We start from the raw sequence: 21,722 nt of genomic DNA, 5'->3' as shown, positions 1-21,722 counted from the left end.
GACCTTCACGCAGGATGAAGAATACACGGCCCATCTGAAGGCTCATGATGAGGAGGATGACAACACGATGACGAACTGTACAAGTGTATGACCTGCGGGGACATGTTTCAGTCTCAGAAGGAGCTGGACCTACATCAGAAGAAGCACACGAAGAGCACGTTCATGTGCAACTCCTGCGGATGGACTTTCACGGACGAGCGCCCTTACCAAGCTCATCTCAAGTCTCACAAGGCGGATGAAGGGGTCACCTGGAAGTGTAACAAATGCAAGCTGGAGTTTGCTCATAAGAACGATCTTCGGGAACATCTGAAAAAGCACATCAAACGCACTTACAGATGCGAGCAATGTGGTAGGATCTTCACCGAGGAGATCCTGTACATTGCTCACCTGCGGAATCACAAGGCTCATGAGGATATAAGATGGAAGTGTAACAAGTGTAAGCTGGAGTTCAACAAGAAAGAGGAGCTCAAGGAACACCTGAAGATCCACATTAAACACACCTACATGTGCGACACATGCGGGGAGACGTTCGCGTACGAAAGCGACTACGCCGCACATCTCAAGAAGCATTATTCAGATGAATTATTGAAATGCAACTTCTGTGAACTGAAATTTGTGTCTCGCATAGATCTTACCGATCATTTGAAGACTCATGTGATGGAGCTTCAGATCTGTGTCACGTGTGGAGAGACCTTCACAGACCAGGCCAAGTACCTGAAGCACATCAAGTTCCACAAAGCCATGCTGCGGTGCAGGAAGTGCGGGATCGTGTTCCCCTGTCGGAGCGATCTTGAGCTCCACATGAAGACCCACGTGCAGCACATCTACGTGTGTGAGACCTGCAGCGATACCTTCACCAACGACAAGGCGTACACGGACCATCTAAAGACCCACAATGCCCTGCAGGAAGAGGATGATGCAGATGACTTGCCTGTCATTGTCATTTCCTAACTGGCTTCCTCCCATCCTTTTAGATGTGGAATATCTTGGAATTTCATGGACAAAATTTGAAACATGTTCTCTAGCTTGACCCAAAGTCCCTCATCAAATCTGATTATACTTTTAATTTTGAGTTTTCTTTTAGTTTTGATTCATTTGTTTTGTTTTGTTTTTAGTTCAGATTTGTGTCCATCATAATTAGATGGTTAACTTTTGTAGTATTTTGGTTAAAATTTGATTTCTTGTGACATGATCACGTTACAGGTCCAGCTTCTATAAACACAATGTTAACAGGGGTACTCCCATATACATAGGTTTATGTCTCTGCGGACTGAAGTTTGCATGGAAAATGTCTCTGCAATCTATTCATGAAGAGTTATTTCCCTTGACCATGTCAGGATCTAATAGCATTGACTCCATCACATGTCTGTTCTTGTAACATCTGTCTGTAAGTTTCAAATAACACTTGTCAAGATTTCTTTCACAGGGGCTTGTATTGCTGAAAATACTAGCTCTATGTCCAACACTTGTTCACTAACAGCCATCTACATATTAGTAAATATGTATGTCTGTCAGTGAACGAGTGTTGGACTTAGGATGTATTATTTTCAGCAATACAAGCCCCTGTGATTTCTTTTATATAATATGTCAGAACACTTGGCTGAAAGATTCAGCAGCAAAATTTAGGGATGTCACGATGCATAAGTTTCATGAATCGATACGTATCACGATACCCATGTTATGATTCGATATGTATCACAATACCTATTTTCGCGGCATTATTGCGTAAGTTTAGTTACATTTTGAACATTAATATTTCATATTTTATAACTGTTCATGAAAAGATCAACATTTTTTATTCTCAGAGATTAAAAAGTTCTAATTTCCCATCTTTGTGCATGAAAAATAATCATTTATAACTCTCATAACATAAAAAAAACAAGGATACAATTGCAAAATGTAAATGATACATAAACAGACAGACAGTTTTATTCAGTAAAAGGCCACTGGCCCATAATACAGTCAAATGCGTGATAACACGTCACATGATACATAAACATATTTAAACCAATACTTTCAAAACTAAATGTCAATACAGTTTTGAATGTATCGATAATTGTATTGTCTTAGAAAAAGTATCGATGTATCAATGTATCGTGGCATCCCTAGCGAAATGTGTAAAGTTGATGTGACCGAACAAAACTATCCTGGAACTTAGGGGAAGTAACAGAATCTCGTATATCTGAATCAAAGCAGTAACATCTGCAGGGTCTGTGTGTGTGTGTGAGTGAGTGAGTCATAAACTCAGCTGGTCAGTCGTGTGTTACTCCAGACAACAGGGGTGCCAGAAATAGGACTTTTAAGATGCCCAATAGGAAACAAGCATCACTGATCTAACAGATATTTTACTTAGCAACTTCAAACTCACATATTTCAGAATATTTTGTTATAGTTGCTGTTCAAATAATTTCTTTCCACAGAAAGAAACAGTATTGTCCAATCTTAGCTTAGAGTCTGACACATTGTTTCTAGTGTCCTGTGAAGATATTCTCTTTTCTGATTATTTCAAATATATTTGTTAGAATCATAAAATATGGTTCAGTAAGCAAATTGGTGTTTGCTGCGACTGTTGCAGCCTACTTTAGCCCCAGCATAGTGCCCCTTTGAATTGTCTTTAGGTAAACAAGTGTGAGGATACTGTCGTTTTTTATTTCCCATTTGTCAGTTGGATCAGTTGGATTTTAACAATGCTGTTCCTGATTAATACTTCCAGGAAGTTGTCTAGTGGACCAAACAAGTGCACTGTGTTGAGCCTGTGTCGTACACTCTGGCTGAGATGTGCCAGGAAGGTGGCTGAAATATTACTGAACAACTTTGCTTCAATTCAAGAGTTCTTGGAGTACTACAATATTACTGGACAATTGTGAGAATGTTATTAGACTGAATATCTCTGGAATTATATGATTGGAATACTGGAATAACATCTGAATATTACTGGACAAATGTTGGAATATTATGAGGATATTATTGGAGTTCTGAAATAGCACTGCACTACATGCTAGAATAATACTTGAGGAATGCTGGAAAATGATTACTGGAACAATGCTAAATTTTCCTAAATTTTAAAAATTATTTCACTGTTACTGGAAAATGGATGAATATTCATATGATATTGTTTGAATTGTCATAAAGATATACCAATCCTCTTACACTTGTTACTCATGTGACTAAATATTGTTGAATATCACCTCGATGATTTGGCCAGTCAGGTGTTTCTGGTATGCATAATGATTTGTGTTGGGAATCGGAAACCAAATTCACTGTCGATTATCGGAGGATTGTGGTGAACGATTATCGATTATAATTGAAATATATACATTTTTAATGTAATCACCAATTTTAACGGTTTTTCCCAGTTTTTTTCTAATTAATGGGTTTTTATAACTAATGCTGTCATGCAATGAAATGCACGTCATGCAAGAAAGACACTGGGATTGTACTTAAACAATAAAAGTGGTTAAAACTTTACAATATGCATACCTTTACGCTGTTGAGCGCATGTTTGTTCGTGAATATTCGTCAGATTTGATGGTTAGTTTACTTCATTCAAGGGTGTTATACAAAAACAACAAAATTCTGATTAATCGAAAATATGTTTTTTTACAATCGATGATCATTTTTAATTCTTCTTTCGATCGATTTTCGATTATTTTCGATCATCGGAACATCACTAATAATGATATCATGTAAGTATCACATATTATGTTTTGATTAACTGAAAGAAAGATTATTTTGATGACACCCATAACTGTCAATAAGTCTGTTTGGGTGGAATTTCTTTAAAAGAGTAAGTTTAAAACTGCAGTTTTATTTAGTGTCCTATTCCAGGAAGACTGTTCCAGGAATAGCCTGCTGGCCTGTGCCAAGGTTAACAGCATCGAGTGCCCTGATTGAAAAATTGTGATCATTTATTTGGTTTTCTTAATCCTTATCACTAATCAGTCTTGTAGACTTTCTAGGTTAATGTCTGTTGATGGTATTATTTAAGTTATGATGAAGACCTGTTGTAGAATATGAATAAGCTATCTCAAAGTATGAAGACTACAGCACGAAGAGATGAACACTTCCAATGTTACTATTAAAGTTTCCTCACTACAATCTTGACATTAGAAGGAGAGTGAAGGATGTTTCAAGCGTCCACTCGGATCCCAAAGTCAATATATGTCATCACAAAGTTGATGTGTCATGCTTACAGCACCTGTGAAATAACTGCATTTAGACTGAATATGGCCATCCATATTTCTTAATACTTCCTGAAATGTTTTACCAGTTTTTGCATGCTGGCATGCTGCAAGTATTATTACACAGTTGCTCAGCAACCAGATACAATTGCCCCCAAATACAGGATGATAGTACACATTGTTACAACATATCTCAATAGTTGCAATGTGATGATACTGCATAAGATTTTAAATATATTCTTTTGTTAAAAGAAAAGTGATCCCAGCAAAATATGTTCTGTCAGTTTGAGAGGACTGTGTATTGGTAAATGAATCATATTGCCATATATTACAATTCTGGTTTTCATATTGCAGTACTTTGGGAGCTAAAGTGTTTGACAGTGAGTGATTGCTATAATGTTTGTACATGGAGAGCCTATGTTCTGCATACTAAGACCCAGAAAATATTGTTATGGTTCTGGGGGGGCTGTGGGGTAGCCTAGTGGTTAAAGTGTTGGCTCGTCACGCCGAAGACCCGGTTTCGAATCCCCACATGGGTACAATGTGTGAAGCCCATTTCTGGTGTCCCCCGCTGTGATGTTGCTGGAATATTGCTAAAAGCGGCGTAAAACCAAACTCAGTCAGTCAGTGTTATGGTTCTGATTAAGGATGCCACGATACATTGATGCATTGATACTTTTTCTAAGATGATACAATTATCGATACATTCAAAACTGTATCATTATTTAATTTTGAAAGTATCAGTTTAAATATGTTTATGCATCATTTACATTTTGCAATTGTGTCATGTATTACGTATCGAATCGCTATTATTGGGTTGTATTACAAAGGGGTAACAGGGGTGGAAATAACCCATTGCCCGACGCCCCAGTCCAGTGTTTTTTTCTGTCGGGCAAGCAAATTTGCATATCACACTGTACCAGTGTCCAGTTGACTTTCCAATGTTAATTATGTTGTTTATTTAAAAAATCAACAAGAAAATCGGCCAGTATAGTGGACAAATTATCAGGGCAAGTGATTTTACATGTGACACTGTACCGGAGTACACTAGCAATTTTAAAGTTATTTCCACCCCTGGGTAAGCGCAGTAGTTGGAAACAGAAACAAATGCAAACTTATGTATGGTGACATCCCTAGTTCTGATATAATGAAATGCTGTGCAGTTCTACTGAGTCAAATTACATAAACAGTTACTTCAGAACTGTTGTACATACTGTCTACAAATGGTCAATGTTCAATGTTCACATGTCCTGATGCATGTATTTACTTGGTTTTATATTGATGTATGATATGACGATATGTTACATGTAATGTGACTCGGAAATTATGAAGCTTGAACCTTATTGGGATATGTCACACACTGACTAAGTACCAGTACTTGATGTACCCATGTATCATGTCCTGTATCAGAATTTGTATCATAACCCAAGATGTATCTAGGATTCCGCACTCATTATCTTGGGCAGGCAAACAGGGAAAAACTCCTGTTTTTCAAAATATAGATGTTTATTAAATTTCTTGTTTTGTCAGATTAGGAGGTATTTTAACATTGCTCTCAGTGTGGTAGTTTAAAACTGATCAGTGATACCTTTTTTACCTTATTTTCTTATATGTTCTGTTATTAGTGAAATATAAGTCACCTCTGGATGAGGATGTTTCTGGGTTGTTTCCTGTAAAATTTGTGCTGGTCTTTCGGGGAGGTGGGGCAGCCAAGTGGTTAATCATTTGCTCGTCATGCCGAAAACCTGGCTTATATATCCCACATGGGTATGTGTGAAGCCCATTTCTGGTGTCCCCTGCTGTGATGTTGCTGGAATATTGCTAAAAGCAGTGTAAAACTAACCCACTCACTCAGGTCTTTCGGAACCTTGTCTCAGATCATTGGTGCTGGTTGGTCGGGCAGCCTAGTGGTTAAAGCGTTCGCTCATCACGCCGAAGACCCAGGTTCGATTCCCCACATGGGTACAAAGTGTGAAGCCCATTTCTGGTGTCCCCTGCTGTGATGTTGCTGGAATATTGCTAAAAGCAGTGTAAAACTTAACCACTCACTCAGGTCTTTCAGCACCTTGTCTCAGATCATTGGTGCTGGGCGGTCAGGCAGCCTAGTGGTTAAAGTTTTTGATTGTCACGCCGAAGACCCGGGTTCGATTCTCCACGTGGGTACAAAGTGTGAAGCCCATTTCTGGTGTCCCCTGCTGTGATGTTGCTGGAATATTGCTAAAAGCGTGTAAAACTAACCCACTCACTCAGGTCTTTCGGCACCTTGTCTCAGTTCACTGGTGTCACTAACCAGCAATGTCTGCAACTGTCTCGTATCAGGCTTCCCTCCCACAACATACTGACAGGCCATGATGCAACTTGCTTAGATACCGATATTATGGTCCAGGGTCCCGATCCACAAAGCATTCGTAGCATTAAGATGATCCTAACTCCCATACTTTAACATAGACTTAGAACAGTCGAAGCGAGTGTCCACTACGATGGCTTTGTGTCAATAAAAGTGTCAATAACAGCAGCAGGTGTCAATAAAAAATCCAAACTGGAATTGTACATTACTCCATTTATGCTTTTATAGTTCTCACTAATTTATGGTTTTGTGGAGGCGTCTTGTATTTTTCTTATAGCGACCAATATGGAGCAAGGAGCTTAATGCTTTGTTTAACATTATATGTGAAAATTTTGTGTTAAAATACTCCTAAATTTTCAAAAATAAGAACTTTTATAAAGTCAATTTTTTTGTAATTTTCCCAATTTGCCTGCCAAGAGGAAATGTTTTGGGCTCCTAACTAAGTCCCTTTGCTGTACAAAATGGCATTGACCTCACTCTTTGTAATTCTGTTCTGTCTTGTAAAATGCTTAATTACTTACATTGAGATATATTTCATATTATTTGTTGTTGTGTTCGGAAATCATAATGAAAATGTATGTTGCTGAGTAGCATTCCGAGAAGCATCATGTGAAGTCCAGACTTGTACATTGGACATCACTGAACCCTTCTTTAGAGGTCAATTTGATTGGTTTTCCATCAGTGGACTGTATATTGTATAATTGGTTTATGAAACCAACATCAAAACCATTTGAAATAAGAACAAATAGAACGACTCTTCCAATTTTCCTTTTGGTCAATTCTGTTTTATATCCATGGAGATTTTATCATGATTAGCATGACTATCACAGCTGTTGATTATTTTTATATCTCAGAAGGAATGGTGAATTATTCATGTGCAATTTATTTGTGAAACAATATAGCCATGTAGACTTGTTTGGTTTTCATTCGTTAGCTGTGCTAATCAGGTTGATTAGTAGCTATTCTTTCTGGAATCTGAAAAACGTAAATTATATTTTTCTATTCCATTGCCCATAAATAATCACATCTGGACCAGAACTTCTAATGACTGACATCATGAGCATTGATCTTCAAAATTGGGATATGGTATCACAGAGTAAGAAAGCCAATTCACGTTCCTCAACCTGTTTCACGCCCATATCCTGACGAAGACAAATTTCCCAAACCAGATCACCACAGATGTTTTTGCAAAACCAAACATATGTCAAGAACAGCACCATGCATAGGCCTTTCCTTGTTCGTTGGAGAACTTCACGAGCTTCTGAAAACAGAAATAGCATTTGTTGTCTCTGTGTAAGGCAGTGAAAACGTACCGATGAATTTCACTTCAAACAAAAAAAGTAAATCAAATAACATGAAATTAAGATTGCGAATCCTCATAATTTTATTTTGCCAATTGAACATTTAAATCTCAGAATTTTGTTCAACTTAAGATAAAAGTTGTTAAACAAACGATCATAGTTTCAATCGCTATTATTGGTTTGTATTACAAGGGAGTACATTAAATGAAACACCGAGACCAAGTGGGGTTGGTCTAAGTTAACGCTCATCACGTACCACACGTGCATTTGTTTCACTGTTCCAACTACTGCACTTTCCCACTTGTAATACCACCCCAAAATAGCGATTCGAACCTGTGATCGTTTGTTAAACAACTTAATCCTAAAATTCTGAAATCTAAATGTTCAATTGGGAAGGTAAAATTATGAGGATTCACAATCTTAATTTCATTTTATTTGATTTACTTTTTTGTTTAAAGGGAAATTCATCGGTACGTTTTCACTGCAAACAGACTATAGACAACTTTGTGCTTGGACCAGACCTTGCGGTGACATGTTAATTTATGTTTATATATCATCATTAACCGTGTGTTGTACTTCAGTATGTTGCTTGGGCTTGAATTGTTGTGATTGTCTTGATAAGTGTGCAGTTTTTGGATTGCTAAAAATGTGGTGTAGAGTGAAGAAGTCTTGCTTTTTGCAATGTCATGGCTTAAATGTAAATTGTTTTGTCACCAATGCATATGTTGTAAAAGGGCGACACTCCATAAAGCCATCTTTGCATTATGTGATCGTAACTCCCACTCTTAAACATACACAGAACAATATGTAGTGTTGTAAATGGCATCATGGGCAAGGATGGTGCAGAGTTGTGTCCCCTGCATGTGATGTAGATTGATGCTCATGCTTTCAGTCACAAGTTTGTCAGATTCTTTCATGATTGTGTACAGAGCTTTGTGACATAGATGGTATATTTCTTACGGCCGACACCCGAGAAGATCCGGGTTAGAATTGATCTTCAGTATCCCATGCTTGTCGTAAGAGGCGAATAACAGGAACAGCTTGGTTGACACATGTCATCGCATCCCAATTGCATTGATCGATGCTCATGCTCTAGATCACTGGATTGTCTGGTCCAGCCTCAATTATTTAGATACCGCCACCATATAGCTGGAATATTGCAGAGTGTGATGTAAACAAACTCACTCACTCACTCTGACAGCGGAAGTAGACAACATTTGATAGGAACTTCCTAACATGTGATTGATGTTAAATCTGTAATACCTTTCAAAATTTGTTCAGTGGTCAGAGACGAGCATTAATATGAGGTAACCTGATGACTCTTGTCCACTTTATGGGTCACCTGGTCAACATTGTTCTGAGCATTTTCTCACCATTGACCAATGATGCTTATTTTCCTATGAATCGGTTGTACATAGGTCTGTATGGAGTATTGGTATAGTACAGTATGCCATTGTTACAAGGTGTATACTGAAATGTTCAGTTTTGTCTCAAGGCTTAAAATGCTACATTTCCTGATGAAATGAGCTTTTAGTGTTCACTGAATTTGAGAAACAAGATAGATATTTTTTTATTTGTGCTCTTTTATGTTATTCTTTAGAATCATGATTTGATCATATGGTTTACCACAAACAGTTGTGAGTTTGGGAGTCTTCAAACCCGCTGTGGAACACTGTGGAAGAATTTCTATAAAGTGACTTGCATTTCAAGCCAGAGGTGTATATATATCTATGTTCTTTGTGTTATTTGTGTGAGTGCATACATGTGAGCAAGAGAGAATTTGTTGATGTAATTTGTAGGAACAAATTTTTTATGTTGTTAAAACGTGTACTGTTCATATATACTGTTTTCCTAGGTACATCTGCAGCTAGGCATGTAGTTTCTACACGACGCTGATCAGCGAGGTTTTCATGCATACCTAACAAACGTGCATGCTTTAAAAAACAGCTGAATCAGCAATATATTTGACTTGTGATGTGCCCTTTGTTTTATGACATTTGTTTGACTGCATGTGGATCATGCAGAGCGGTTCCAGAAGAACAGGAACTACATTGGTTATGTACTTATCCAGACCAATACAATCTCTTGTTGCCTGGCAACGATTCTGTAACGGTTCCTGGAATGAAGTTAGATAGGAAGTGTGTGAAATGTTAGTTGGGTCAGACTTTTTCTGTCATGTATAGATTTTTGTGTGAAAATCCTGTTTGCTAAAGGAGGAAAGGAACAGTAAGATTTTTCAGTTTCTTCTTTTGTTCTTCAAACATTTTTCTGTATTGTTGCCATGTGGTCTGTGCCAGTTTTCAACTTGTCTTGTTTTTTATTCTGTTGTGCATACATTTTGTTTGTGGTGATCATGTCAGATTGTATTTGGTGGAAAAACAAGAGCTTTTAAAATTTTGAATTTTGTTTTCCACCTTTTATGTCTTTATGGTCAGAAATGTGTGAACCAATTCATGAAAATGTCTTGCCTGGCATAGTCTTAAACATGGAAATATATGTATCATAATATTGTTGTTGAAGGGCATTTTATTTCTTTGAAAAGTTTATTATTATTTGTTTTTCAAGGAAGAAAGTTTAGTCTTTCTCAGAAGATATAAATGCTACAATGGTTTTCATAATGTATGAAATGTAGCAAGTAGTTAATTTTTGTTTTTCATTGTTTTCATGAATCTTAACATATAATTCTATTTAACTTTTGATAGAGATCATCAGATATGTTTAAGTGAGTGAGTGAGTATGGTTTTACGCCGCTTTTAGCAATATTCCAGCCATATCACAGCGGGGGACACCAGAAATGGGCTTCACACATTGTACCCATGTGGGGATTTGAACCCGGGTGTTCGTTGTGATGTGCGAACACTTTAATCACGAGACTACTCCATTGCCCAAATATAATTAAACCTACACATGACATTTCATTAAAATAATTTCTGTGTATCATGAAAAATATAAAACTCCTTTTCAAAAGTGGAGCAGTATATCATTGAGCATATTGAGTATATCAAAGACTAGTCAGTGTGAGACAGACCCAAATACATTGATTGTTATCATAAATTGAATGTATATCATTGTGAAACTGTATTAAAGCATTTATTTGTTGTTCATGTCAATCTATATGTCCAAAGCATTTATTGTGTATCTACACAAGGTATGAGCAGTCTGTGTGTTGCCATGGTGAATGTTTATCATAATATATAACTGATCATCTAATCTGATTAAACTAGTTCTTTGCATTGCGTTTGTGTTCCTGTTATTTCATTGTAACGTTTTGTGACCGTGATGTCAAACATCAATATGGCCATGGGTGGTTGAGTGAGTTAGGATTGCTTTTAGTAATATTCCAACAATTATCACTGTTCGGGACACCAGAAATGGACTTCTAATATTGTACCCATGTTGGGAACTGAACCCAGGACTTTGGTGAGATGAGCGAACGCTTTAACCACTATGCTACCCCACTGTCCAGGTTACACCAGAAACTTGTACCGGTGTTGGTAATCAAAGCCAGCACTTTGGTGTGAAGCGAAATGAGCTTCACACATTGTGCCCCTGTTGGGAACTGAACCCAGGACTTCAGTGTGAAGAGTGAAAGCTTTAACCACTAGACTGTTCCACTGCCCCATTATGGCTGAGGGAACAAGCTATTGTGGTGATCTAACCCTTGGTGTATGTTGCTGTTTATCTTCTCCATTATTAGGGAACTTCAAGGTTTTCAACTGTTGCTTGGGATTCCAGGCCAGAATATATCCTCTGCATCTGATGCTGGTCATAGAAGGTTTCCAAATGAATCGAGGGTTAGGTAGTAGATGTAGTGGTCTCGTTCAGTGACTTGGATGGATATAGGGGTTGTTGCTCATAATATCAATCACTGGATTGTCTTGTTCAGACTACCCGTGAAGGTCCGGGTTAGAATGAAACTTCAGTAACCCATGCTTGTCGTAAGAGGCGACTAACGGGATCAAATGGCCAGGCTCGCTGCCTTGGTTGACGCATGTCATCGGTTCCCAGTTGTGCAGATCAGTGCTCATGCTGTTGATCACTGGATTGTCTGGTCCAGACTCTATTTACAGACCGCTGCCATATAGCTGGAACACTGCTGAGTGCGGCATAAAACTTAACTCACTCACTCTTGTCCAGAATGGGCCTGGCTTGAATATTGCTTTGTGGGGACATTTCCTTAGTCTCTCTTTGTGTTTAAGGTAAAACTCAACAGTATTCTGGGTACATGAAGAGTTTTTGAAAATAATCAAGTTGGGACTTCTTGGTGACTGATCCAGTGATTGACATTTGGAGTATCCATCTACTCAGTTTGGATTCAAGGACATGCATCAAGCAAGTCAGGACACTGACCACTGAACCAGTTAGTCACGTCTCAGGACAAGTGTTTAGATTGCTGAAGACAAAGATCTTTACTTTCCTGTCTTCACTCTTGCTCCTTACAAATTTACCTGAACAGTGGTTTGCCTTGCCTTGTTATCATCTCTGGGGCGGTGGAGTAGTCTGGTGGTTAAAGCGTTGGCTCGTCACGCCGAAGACCCGGGTTCGAATCCCCACATGGGCACAATGAGTGAAGCCCATTTCTGGTGTCCCCTGTTGTGCTGTTGCTGGAATATTGCTAAAAGCGGTGTAAAAGCAAACTCAGTCAGTCAGTGTTATCATCTCTGCTTTGTTTTAACTGCCCTCTCTATTTTTCTCTCCTTTCTCTCATTTTCTGCCTCTTGTATTTCTCCCTCACTCTCATTTTCATCATCCTTTCTCTCATCTCTCCATTCATATTCCCTCCCCCTTCACTCATTTCCTCCCCAGTTTTCTTCCCTCTTCTCTCCTTTCTCTAATTTTCAACCAACTCTAATTTTCGTCCCGCTCTTCTCTGTGCTCATTCAAATGGGGCATGGTGGGCGAGCTGGCTAGGCGCCAGGCTGGTGATCCAGCGGGCATGAGGTGCCGGGATCGAGCCCACCTGTGACCGGGTGTAAAAACTCAGTGTTGTCACAACCCCTAGTGTACAGTACAAAACCCTGTGCACTTAAAAGAACCAACGAATCCGTTGGTATATGACCAGATGGTGGCCACATGAATACGTGCAAACACCTAGTTGAGGGTACAGCAACGTGCAGTGAACTTGGACAAAGTACTGTGACTATGTCCTTACCTCGTAAGGATGGGAAAGCCGCAATAACTCTGTACGCCTTGTGGCAGCAAGGAGTTGTATACTCCCCAGGGAGTTGAGATTGATAATAAGATGGGCCGTTGAGATTGACGTACAAGGATCGAGAAAAATACCAGCGCCTTGAGCATGCACTAGTGCGTGGATATGTGCGCTATATAAATATCCAATAATAAACAATAATACCACATTCCTTGAAACCAATCCATCCACCCACTTCCTTCACAAGAAATTGATATCATTTCTCGCACCATGGTTTCTGAATTACACACTCAAACGTTGGGATTGTTACATATTTCGTTAGACTAACAACTAGTCCCTGAAATGAACATATTTTACTGAAAAAAAAGTTCATAGTAAAAAAAAATATAAGGAAAAGGAGCCCTGAGACATTCATTTTTCAGACAGACTTGCACATTTTCTAGACTTGCGAGGGATTTTTATATATATTTGCTTAGGGTCTGTATGACAGACTAATATTTCGTCTACAGATATACGGATGTATGTTTACAAACAATAACCTTCTTTTATACTTGTATCCTGTAGGCTATAGTTTGGCATGAAATGCATGTGGACCCGGTTTTTTGTAAATATCTCTCGACCCAATCGATCTCAAACTGTGCGAGTGGATGTTTTGTCAGACAACCTAATCACATAAATCACCAATTTTATGCATTTGTATTAAAGAATCTGTCTATGTAACTGTCAACAAAATAAACAGCAGAACGCAGACGGCTTGCAGAGGGAGGGAGCCAATGACCTGTAACAGCGGCAGTGTTGGGTCATGGATTGCTGAAGGTCAATATCTCCAACCGGAAGGTCCCAAAAACTAATGTCCATCCATATAGACATAGTATCGGTACAGGGGATGATGTTCCTACAAATGACCTTCCTCGTCCATCACAGGTCTGTTTACAGGCCGCCGTCATATAAGCTGCTGCGTCAGTCAGGAAAGACTGTGAATGACTGGTGCTACCGAGTAACCTTACCGTGAACACCTGGTGTCATATTTCATTTTCAGTTGTCCATTCATATAGTTTTCAAAGCTATTTTCCTCTTTAACACCAAATGGAATCTGTTTCTGAGGATAATCAAAACTGCATCTTCGTTTGCACTGGTATTCTATATTTGATCGTGGGAAGAGTAGTTTCAGAAGGGAAGTGGAACTTCATGGTGATCCAAGACCAGGAAGACACTCAACTGCCACCCGTAAGGACAATATTAATACAATACATGGTAAAACTAAAGATGATTTGCAGCTCAAGAGACTTCTGTAGTATGTAGCGGCTGGTATGATGAAGGAAAACCAAGTTCTATTGATAGTCAACTTCTTTATGCAAAGTAGGTACATCTACTACCACCGTTATCAAGCAAGTGTTAGTACCTGCACCGAAACGTCGCACTCAATGCAATAAAGAAGTTTGTTTTGTACAACAACACCCAGGTATAGTTCCGTCACTTTTGTCACTACAGATTTTTTTCAGCATTTTGTTTTGCTGTTTCCCATTTCCTCGCCTCGAATTTTCAGTCCCCCATCTCCCCGCCCCGAACTTCCAGTCCGAGGTGATATAACAGAAATATTTTTTCCCTATTTCTGTGAAAATGTATCACCTCGTGTAAAATATATTCTCTTACCCATGCACTTTCATAAAAAGCAGGTCAGCTTGGTCTTTCTTCATCAGTATTATTAATAAATTGATTCCGATGCAAAGCAGCTCGACCTACATCATATATTCATTTAGAGATTATTAATAAGTGATCTGAATGATAAAGTGAGGTGAAATAAGCTACACGATTAGTTAAATAACGTTTATTCTTCAGATTTCTATTTGCATTTTTTTCGTGAACGAAGTTTCGGTATGCTTGCACTTTGAATGAATAAAAGTATGAAACGTGCTTGTGATCCAATATGAAAAGTGCTTATAATAAATGTATTCAATATATACTAGCCACATAAAGAAACTTTGCATACAAAAATGTAAAATCTAAATTTATCAAACCTGTGTAGACACATGAGGATTTAAACTCAGAGATTAGTGACATGTATCCAACATGCATGCACGTGCCACGTTCCGTGACGTCAGTGGGTTCGTCCTTGAGACGTGCAATACGTTGTTGCACGTGCATTCCGGGAAAGAGAAACAGAGCAAATGAATGCCACACAATACTGTCACTTTGGAAAGCTCAACCCCTATCCTTGCGATCGTTAAAAAAATTAAACGGCTATTGAAACGCATAGCATGCCAAGGCTCATGTCTGCACAACGTCATGAGGCCATTGGGATGGTCCGTGGGGGAATGTCTCAACGACAAGTGGTTGCACATTTCCACTGCCACCGGAACACCATTTCTGCACTGGTGAGACGCTACCAGAACACAAATGACGTCATCGATCGGCCGCGTTCTGGACGTCCACGTGTAACAACGCCAAGACAGGGCAGATGGATAAGGGTGACCCATCTTCGCTACAGGTTTCAGACTGCAGTGATGACTGCCCGCATCCCAGGACTTCGCCGTATCCACCCCAACACAGTTCGACAACGTTTACGTCATCACGGGATCAGACCACGACGTCCCGCCATGCGGCCTTTCCTGACACAACGTCATCGACAAGCTCGCCGAATGTGGTGGCGAAATCATGTCCGCAGACCCTTGTTTTGGTGGAGAAATGTTGTTTTTACAGATGAATTCAGGTTTAACATTTCCCATAGTGATGGACGTCAACGTGCCTATAGACGCGTGGGAGAACGGTTCGCACAGGCCTGTGTCTTGGAGAGGAATCGCTTTGGTGGTGGTTCCGTGATGATTTGGGGTGGAATAACAGTACGCCAAAGAACTCCTTTGGTGTTTGTTCAGGGCAACTTAACTGGTGTGGGCTACAGGGATCAGATTCTTCGACCTGTGGCAATTCCTTTTCTGCAACGTCATGGCCCTGGGTTAACAGTCCAACAGGACAATTCCCGCCCTCATACGGCAAGGGTTGCTATGGATTTCTTGCAACACCACAACGTTGACTTACCGCCTTGGCCTGGAAATTCACCAGAACTCTCCTCGATAGAGCATGTTTGGGACGAGATGGATCGATGTTTACGCCGTCTTCCTCATCCGCCAGATAACGTCCTTGACCTTGCACCAGAACTTGAGAGAATCTGGCGTGTCATCCCACAAGCCTTCCTTGCACGTTTGATAGGCTCTATGCGTCGTCGATGCACTGCTGTTCTCAATGCCGATGGTGGCCATACCCGTTATTGAGCTTGTGACATGGTCGTTTGACCCCTGTCCCGCTTGTGGACTCGTGACGTCATTGTGATTGACTTTTCAATTGAAATTCTCCCGACTTGTTATGGTCTCATGATCCCTCCATTAAAGTTTATATGTACCTTTGACATTGTTATCGTACTTATCAACTGGGATAATAGTTTGACAATGCACAGTTTCTTTATATATATAGTATATATATATATATATATATATATATATATATATATAATTATAAATTGCCCAAAATATGTATGAAATGTATGAAAAGGTCTAGTGAATGATAAAGTGTATGAATAAATGAAGGAACAAGTGTATAAACATGTATATGTTTGTGTTATGAAGTAATGAAAATATAGACTGGAAATAAACGAATCATCTTACCAGAAGTGAATACATTTTCCCAAATTATCTTTTGACATGTTTTCCCGGTTTAATCCCCCACTTCCATTGTTTCGCTAATCCTTTTTAAATTGACAAGGGTAAAATGTTACGCCAGGCCGACTTGCTAGAAGGGTCTAAAATGAGCAAATTAACCCAATTGTCGGCCTGGCGGTACCTCCCCTCCTTTACAAACCGCCATCATATAGCTGGATTAGTTCTGACTGTGGTAATTAGCAAGAAACATGTAATAAACAATGTATACATTTGTACATCATATGTGGGGCGGTGGGGTAGTCTAGTTGTTAAAGCATTGGCTCGTCACGCCGAAGACCCGGGTTCGAATCCCCATATGGGTACAATGTGTGAAGCCCATTTCTGGTGTCCCCCGCCGTGATATTGCTGGAATATTGCTAAAAAGCGGCGTAAAAACAAAACTCAGTCAGTCAGTACATCATATGTTCCTCTATCTGTCCATAAACTATATTTGGGTGATCTGTTATTATGGTAACAAAGGTTGGTATAGCCACAAGGAGCGAGGAGTCCTGCAAGGCCCACTCCTAGTTTATTAGGTAAAAATGTTCTCCAAGACAAGCAGCACGTTGTCTCGTGTGGCAAAAGGGGATTATATAAACGTTAGTGGATTAAGGCGGGGAGCGCCACGAAGACGTTTAAAATAAGAAAATATGTGTATACCAGTGGTTAGTTTGCAGCTCATCTTTTTAACTATATTGGCTTAGCATTGGATAGTGTGAAATGTCATACAACCGTAGATATTTATAAAGTACAACTCTTAAAATTGCAATTAAAGAGAAGACATGTTTATTTTTATGTGTCACTTTGTCGAGTTGATTCCCATAAATTTGGGCGGAGAATTCCTTATCATTTGTCAGTTGTTCGAATATGAACTTTCCATTGGAACATGGGGAATTTGATTTCCTTCACGATCAGTTGACGATCGACGGATTTAGGTGAATATGGCCAAATAATAAGGCGGCGCACATTCAGTAGTTCTTGAAGCGTCCGTAAAATATATGAATTCCTTTTCCGTGCAAAATGTAGGATGGTTGTTTACTGCCGCACTCAGCAATATTCCAACGCTATGGCGGTGGTCTGTACATAATCGAGTCTGCATCAGACAATCCAGTGATCAACAGCATGAGCATCGTCCCAAGCAATTAGGATACGATGACGTGTGTCAACCAAGTCAGCGAGCCTGACCACCCGATCCCGTTATAGTCGCCTTTTACGACAAACAGGGGTTGCTGCAGACCTATTCTAACTCGGATCTTCACGGGTCCCAAGCTGTAGGCAACGGTCAGGAATGGAAGGATTTAGTTCACTGGCACATTGGTCAGTATTTCAGTTGCATTACTGGTGTGCCACCTTGACCTAAAATGAAAGTGAATCTGGATTTTTTTATGTATTCGAAATAACATCACGAAGTAATATGATGAAACAAATAAACGAAATGACATTACAACATAACGCTTCGTAATAACATGTACGAAATATATTTTTCATGTAATGTATGATATCATTCCACGTAAGTTATTTTGTTACGTTATTTCATGAGTGTTATTTTATTTTTATTTTTGTGTGTGTGTATATTTTTACGTGATGTTATTTAATAATGTTATTTAATAACATCACGTAAAAATATACACACACACAAAAATAAAATAAAAATAACACTCATGAAATAACGTAACAAAATAACTTACGTGGAATGATATACATTACATGAAAAATAGCATAATAAAACAACATATGCGAAATAGTACAATAACATGACCAAATAACACATACGAATTAACATCACGGACTATCACACACGTAATAACATTACGAATTAACATGCAAGAAATAACGTTACCAAATATCATCATGAAATAACAAATACGAAATAACATAGATATACTAAATGAAAAAGACCAAGAAATAATACGAAATAACATCACGAAATAACATATCCGAAATAACATAAGGAAACCACCTGTACGAAATAATATCCCTGTTTGCTACATTTATGCTTCCTGTGTTGACAGCCTGCTGTCCAAATCAGCTGGGCGGATCCACTGACCTGTCTATCTGCACAAAGAATGTGAAAAATCGCCTGCAGCGTGGCTGTGTCATACAAACGCGGGCTGCTAAACAAGCGCATTATCCCACAAAGGTTTGCAAAATTACAATGATACATGGTAAGATCTGTGCTGATAATGTGAGATGATTTCAACTCTGCCGCCACTCGTCACTGGCGTGCCACAAAGGAACCTTCCTTTATTGGTGGTTGGGATACAGCTTGCATCTCCCTGATACATGCATTGTCATCAACCCTTGACACATACGTTATCGTAACCCCTTGACACAGGCGTTATCATCAGTCATTGACACATACGTTATCGTCACCCATTGGCACATACGTTATCATCACTTCTTGACACATGCGTTATCATCACCCCTTGACACATACGTTATCATCACTCCTTGACACATACGTTATCGTCACCCATTGGTACATACGTTATCATCACTTCTTGACACATGCGTTCTCATCACTCGTTGACACATGCGTTATCATCACCCCTTGACACATACGTTATCATCACCCCTTGACACATATGTTATCGTCACGTATTAACACATACGCTATCGTCACCCATTGGCACTAACGTTATCACTCACTTCTTGACACATGCGTTATCATCACCCCTAGACACACTTTTTTATCATCACCGCTTGACACATACGCTATCATCACCCTTTACACGCTATCATCACTCCTTGACACAAACGTTATCGCCACCCCTTTATACATACGTTATCGTCACTCCTTGACACATACGTTATCGTCACCCATTGGAACATACGTTATCATCACTCCTTGACACATGCGTTATCATCACCCCTTGACACATGCGTTATCATCACTCCTTGACACATATGTTATCGTCACGCATTGACACATACCCTATCGTCACCCATTGGCACATTCTTTTATCATCACCGCTTGACACATACCTTATCATCACCCCTTGACACATACGTTATCATCACCCCTTGACACATACGTTATCATCATTTCTTGACACATACGCTATCATCACCCTTGACACACACGCTATCATCACTCATTGACACATCCGCTATCGCCACCCCTTGACACATACGCTATCATCACCCTTGACACATATGTTATCATCACCCTTGACACATACGTTGTCATCACTCCTTGACAGATATGTTATCATCACCCTTGACACATACGCTATCATCACCCTTTACACGCTATCATCACTCCTTGACACACACGTTATCGCCACCCTTGAAACATACGCTATCACCACCCCTTGACACATACGTTATGGTCACCCATTTGCACGTACGTTATCGTCACCCATTGGCACATACGTTATCGTCACCCATTGACACATACGTTATCGTCACCCATTGGTACATACGTTATCATCACTCCTTGACACATACGTTATCGTCACCCATTGACACATACGTTATCATCACTCCTTGACACATGCGTTATCATCACCCCTTGACACATGTGTTACCATCACTCCTTGACACATACGTTATCATCACTCCTTGACACATACGTTATCATCACTCCTTGACACATGCGTTATCATCACCCATTGACACATGCGTTATCATCACTCCTTGACACATACGTTATCATCACCCATTGACACATACGTTATCACCCATTGACACATACGTTATCATCACCCTTGACACATACGTTATCATCACCCTTGACACATACGTTATCATCACCCCTTGACACATACGTTATCATCACCCCTTGACACATACGTTATCATCACTCCTTGACACATACGTTATCATCACCCATTTGCACGTACGTTATCGTCACCCATTGGCACATACGTTATCGTCACCCATTGACACATACGTTATCGTCACCCATTTGCACATACATTTTCGTCACCCATTGACACATACGTTATGGTCACCCATTTACACATACGTTATCGTCACCCATTGGCACATACGTTATCATCACCCCTTGACACATACGTTATCATCACTCCTTGACACATACGCTATCATCACCCATTGACACATACGTTATCGTCACCCATTGGCACATACGTTATCATCACCATTTGCCACATGCGTTATACCAGGCACGCCCGTCACCATTGTCCCTGTACACAGACGTTTCCATCTGTTACGACACACGTCATTATCCGCAGACGTTGGGGTGTACGTCATCGCCGTCTCCATAAGATACTACATTCCGCCTGAATGTGTTCATGACGTCCCCATGGATCTTCACTTGAACAGTTACAACTGACAAAACATCAAACTTCGGAAACCATAGGTTCATGCTCTCATGTCTGTAACACGTTAACGTCTTCGAGCGTACGGGCGGCAAGATTTGATTCAGATTGACAGGTTTATACTTAGGCCCTCGGTTATGTCCGAGTAACACTATGACCACCCTTCGGCGGGTCGTACGCCCCAGGCCATCGTGAGGACCACGCGACGCTCCCCGTAGTCTGCAACAAGGCTCATCACCACTTGACACGAGCGGAAGGGCGGTGGGGTAGCATAATGGTTAAAGCGTTTGGCTCGTCTCGCCGAAGACCCGGGTTCGAATCCCCACATGGGTACAATGTGTGAAGCCCATTTCTGGTTTCCCCGCCGTGATGTTGCTGGAATATTGCTAAAAGCGGCGTAAAACCATACTCAGTCAGTCAGTCAGTTGACTCGAGTGGTCACGGACGGATTATACAACTGCCTGTCCCATACTTCGGACATGTTTAAACAGTTGCTGGGCAACTGATTCAGTGAACATTGTACGACGATGAGTGAGTGAGTTTATTTTACGCCGCTTTAAGCAATATTCCAGCAATATCATAGCAGGGGACACCAGAAATGGGCTTCACTCATTGCACCCATGTGGAGAATCGAACCGGGTCTTTGGTTTGACGAGCGAACACTTTAACCACTAGGCTATCCCACCGCCACGTATGACGATGAACTAAGATGCAATAGCTAAACATACACGAGCTGCTGGTTACATCATTCGTGTCCAGCCTTATG

General features: G+C 39.9%; 1 protein-coding gene and 1 long non-coding RNA gene across 2 annotated transcripts; both read left to right on the top strand.

The window, feature by feature from the left end:
* The first annotated feature begins 102 nt into the window (after positions 1-102).
* Positions 103-951, top strand: LOC124286059 (zinc finger imprinted 3-like). Its single transcript, XM_046722377.1, has one exon. It carries the CDS (start codon positions 103-105, stop codon positions 949-951), a length of 849 nt encoding a protein of 282 aa, XP_046578333.1.
* Positions 952-5,251: 4,300 nt separating this feature from the next.
* Positions 5,252-21,244, top strand: LOC124286066. Its single transcript, XR_006900943.1, has 3 exons — positions 5,252-6,462; positions 12,748-12,751; positions 21,214-21,244. It is a non-coding gene; the product is annotated as an uncharacterized LOC124286066 (long non-coding RNA).
* The last annotated feature ends 478 nt before the right edge of the window (positions 21,245-21,722 follow it).

Source organism: Haliotis rubra, unplaced genomic scaffold, assembly GCF_003918875.1.
Source record: "Haliotis rubra isolate DU_JTF1 unplaced genomic scaffold, ASM391887v1 Scf374, whole genome shotgun sequence".
In the NCBI taxonomy this organism is placed as follows: Eukaryota; Metazoa; Mollusca; class Gastropoda; order Lepetellida; family Haliotidae; genus Haliotis; species Haliotis rubra.
Note: the sequence above shows the minus strand (reverse complement) of the source record. Positions and strands in the feature narration are given on the sequence as shown.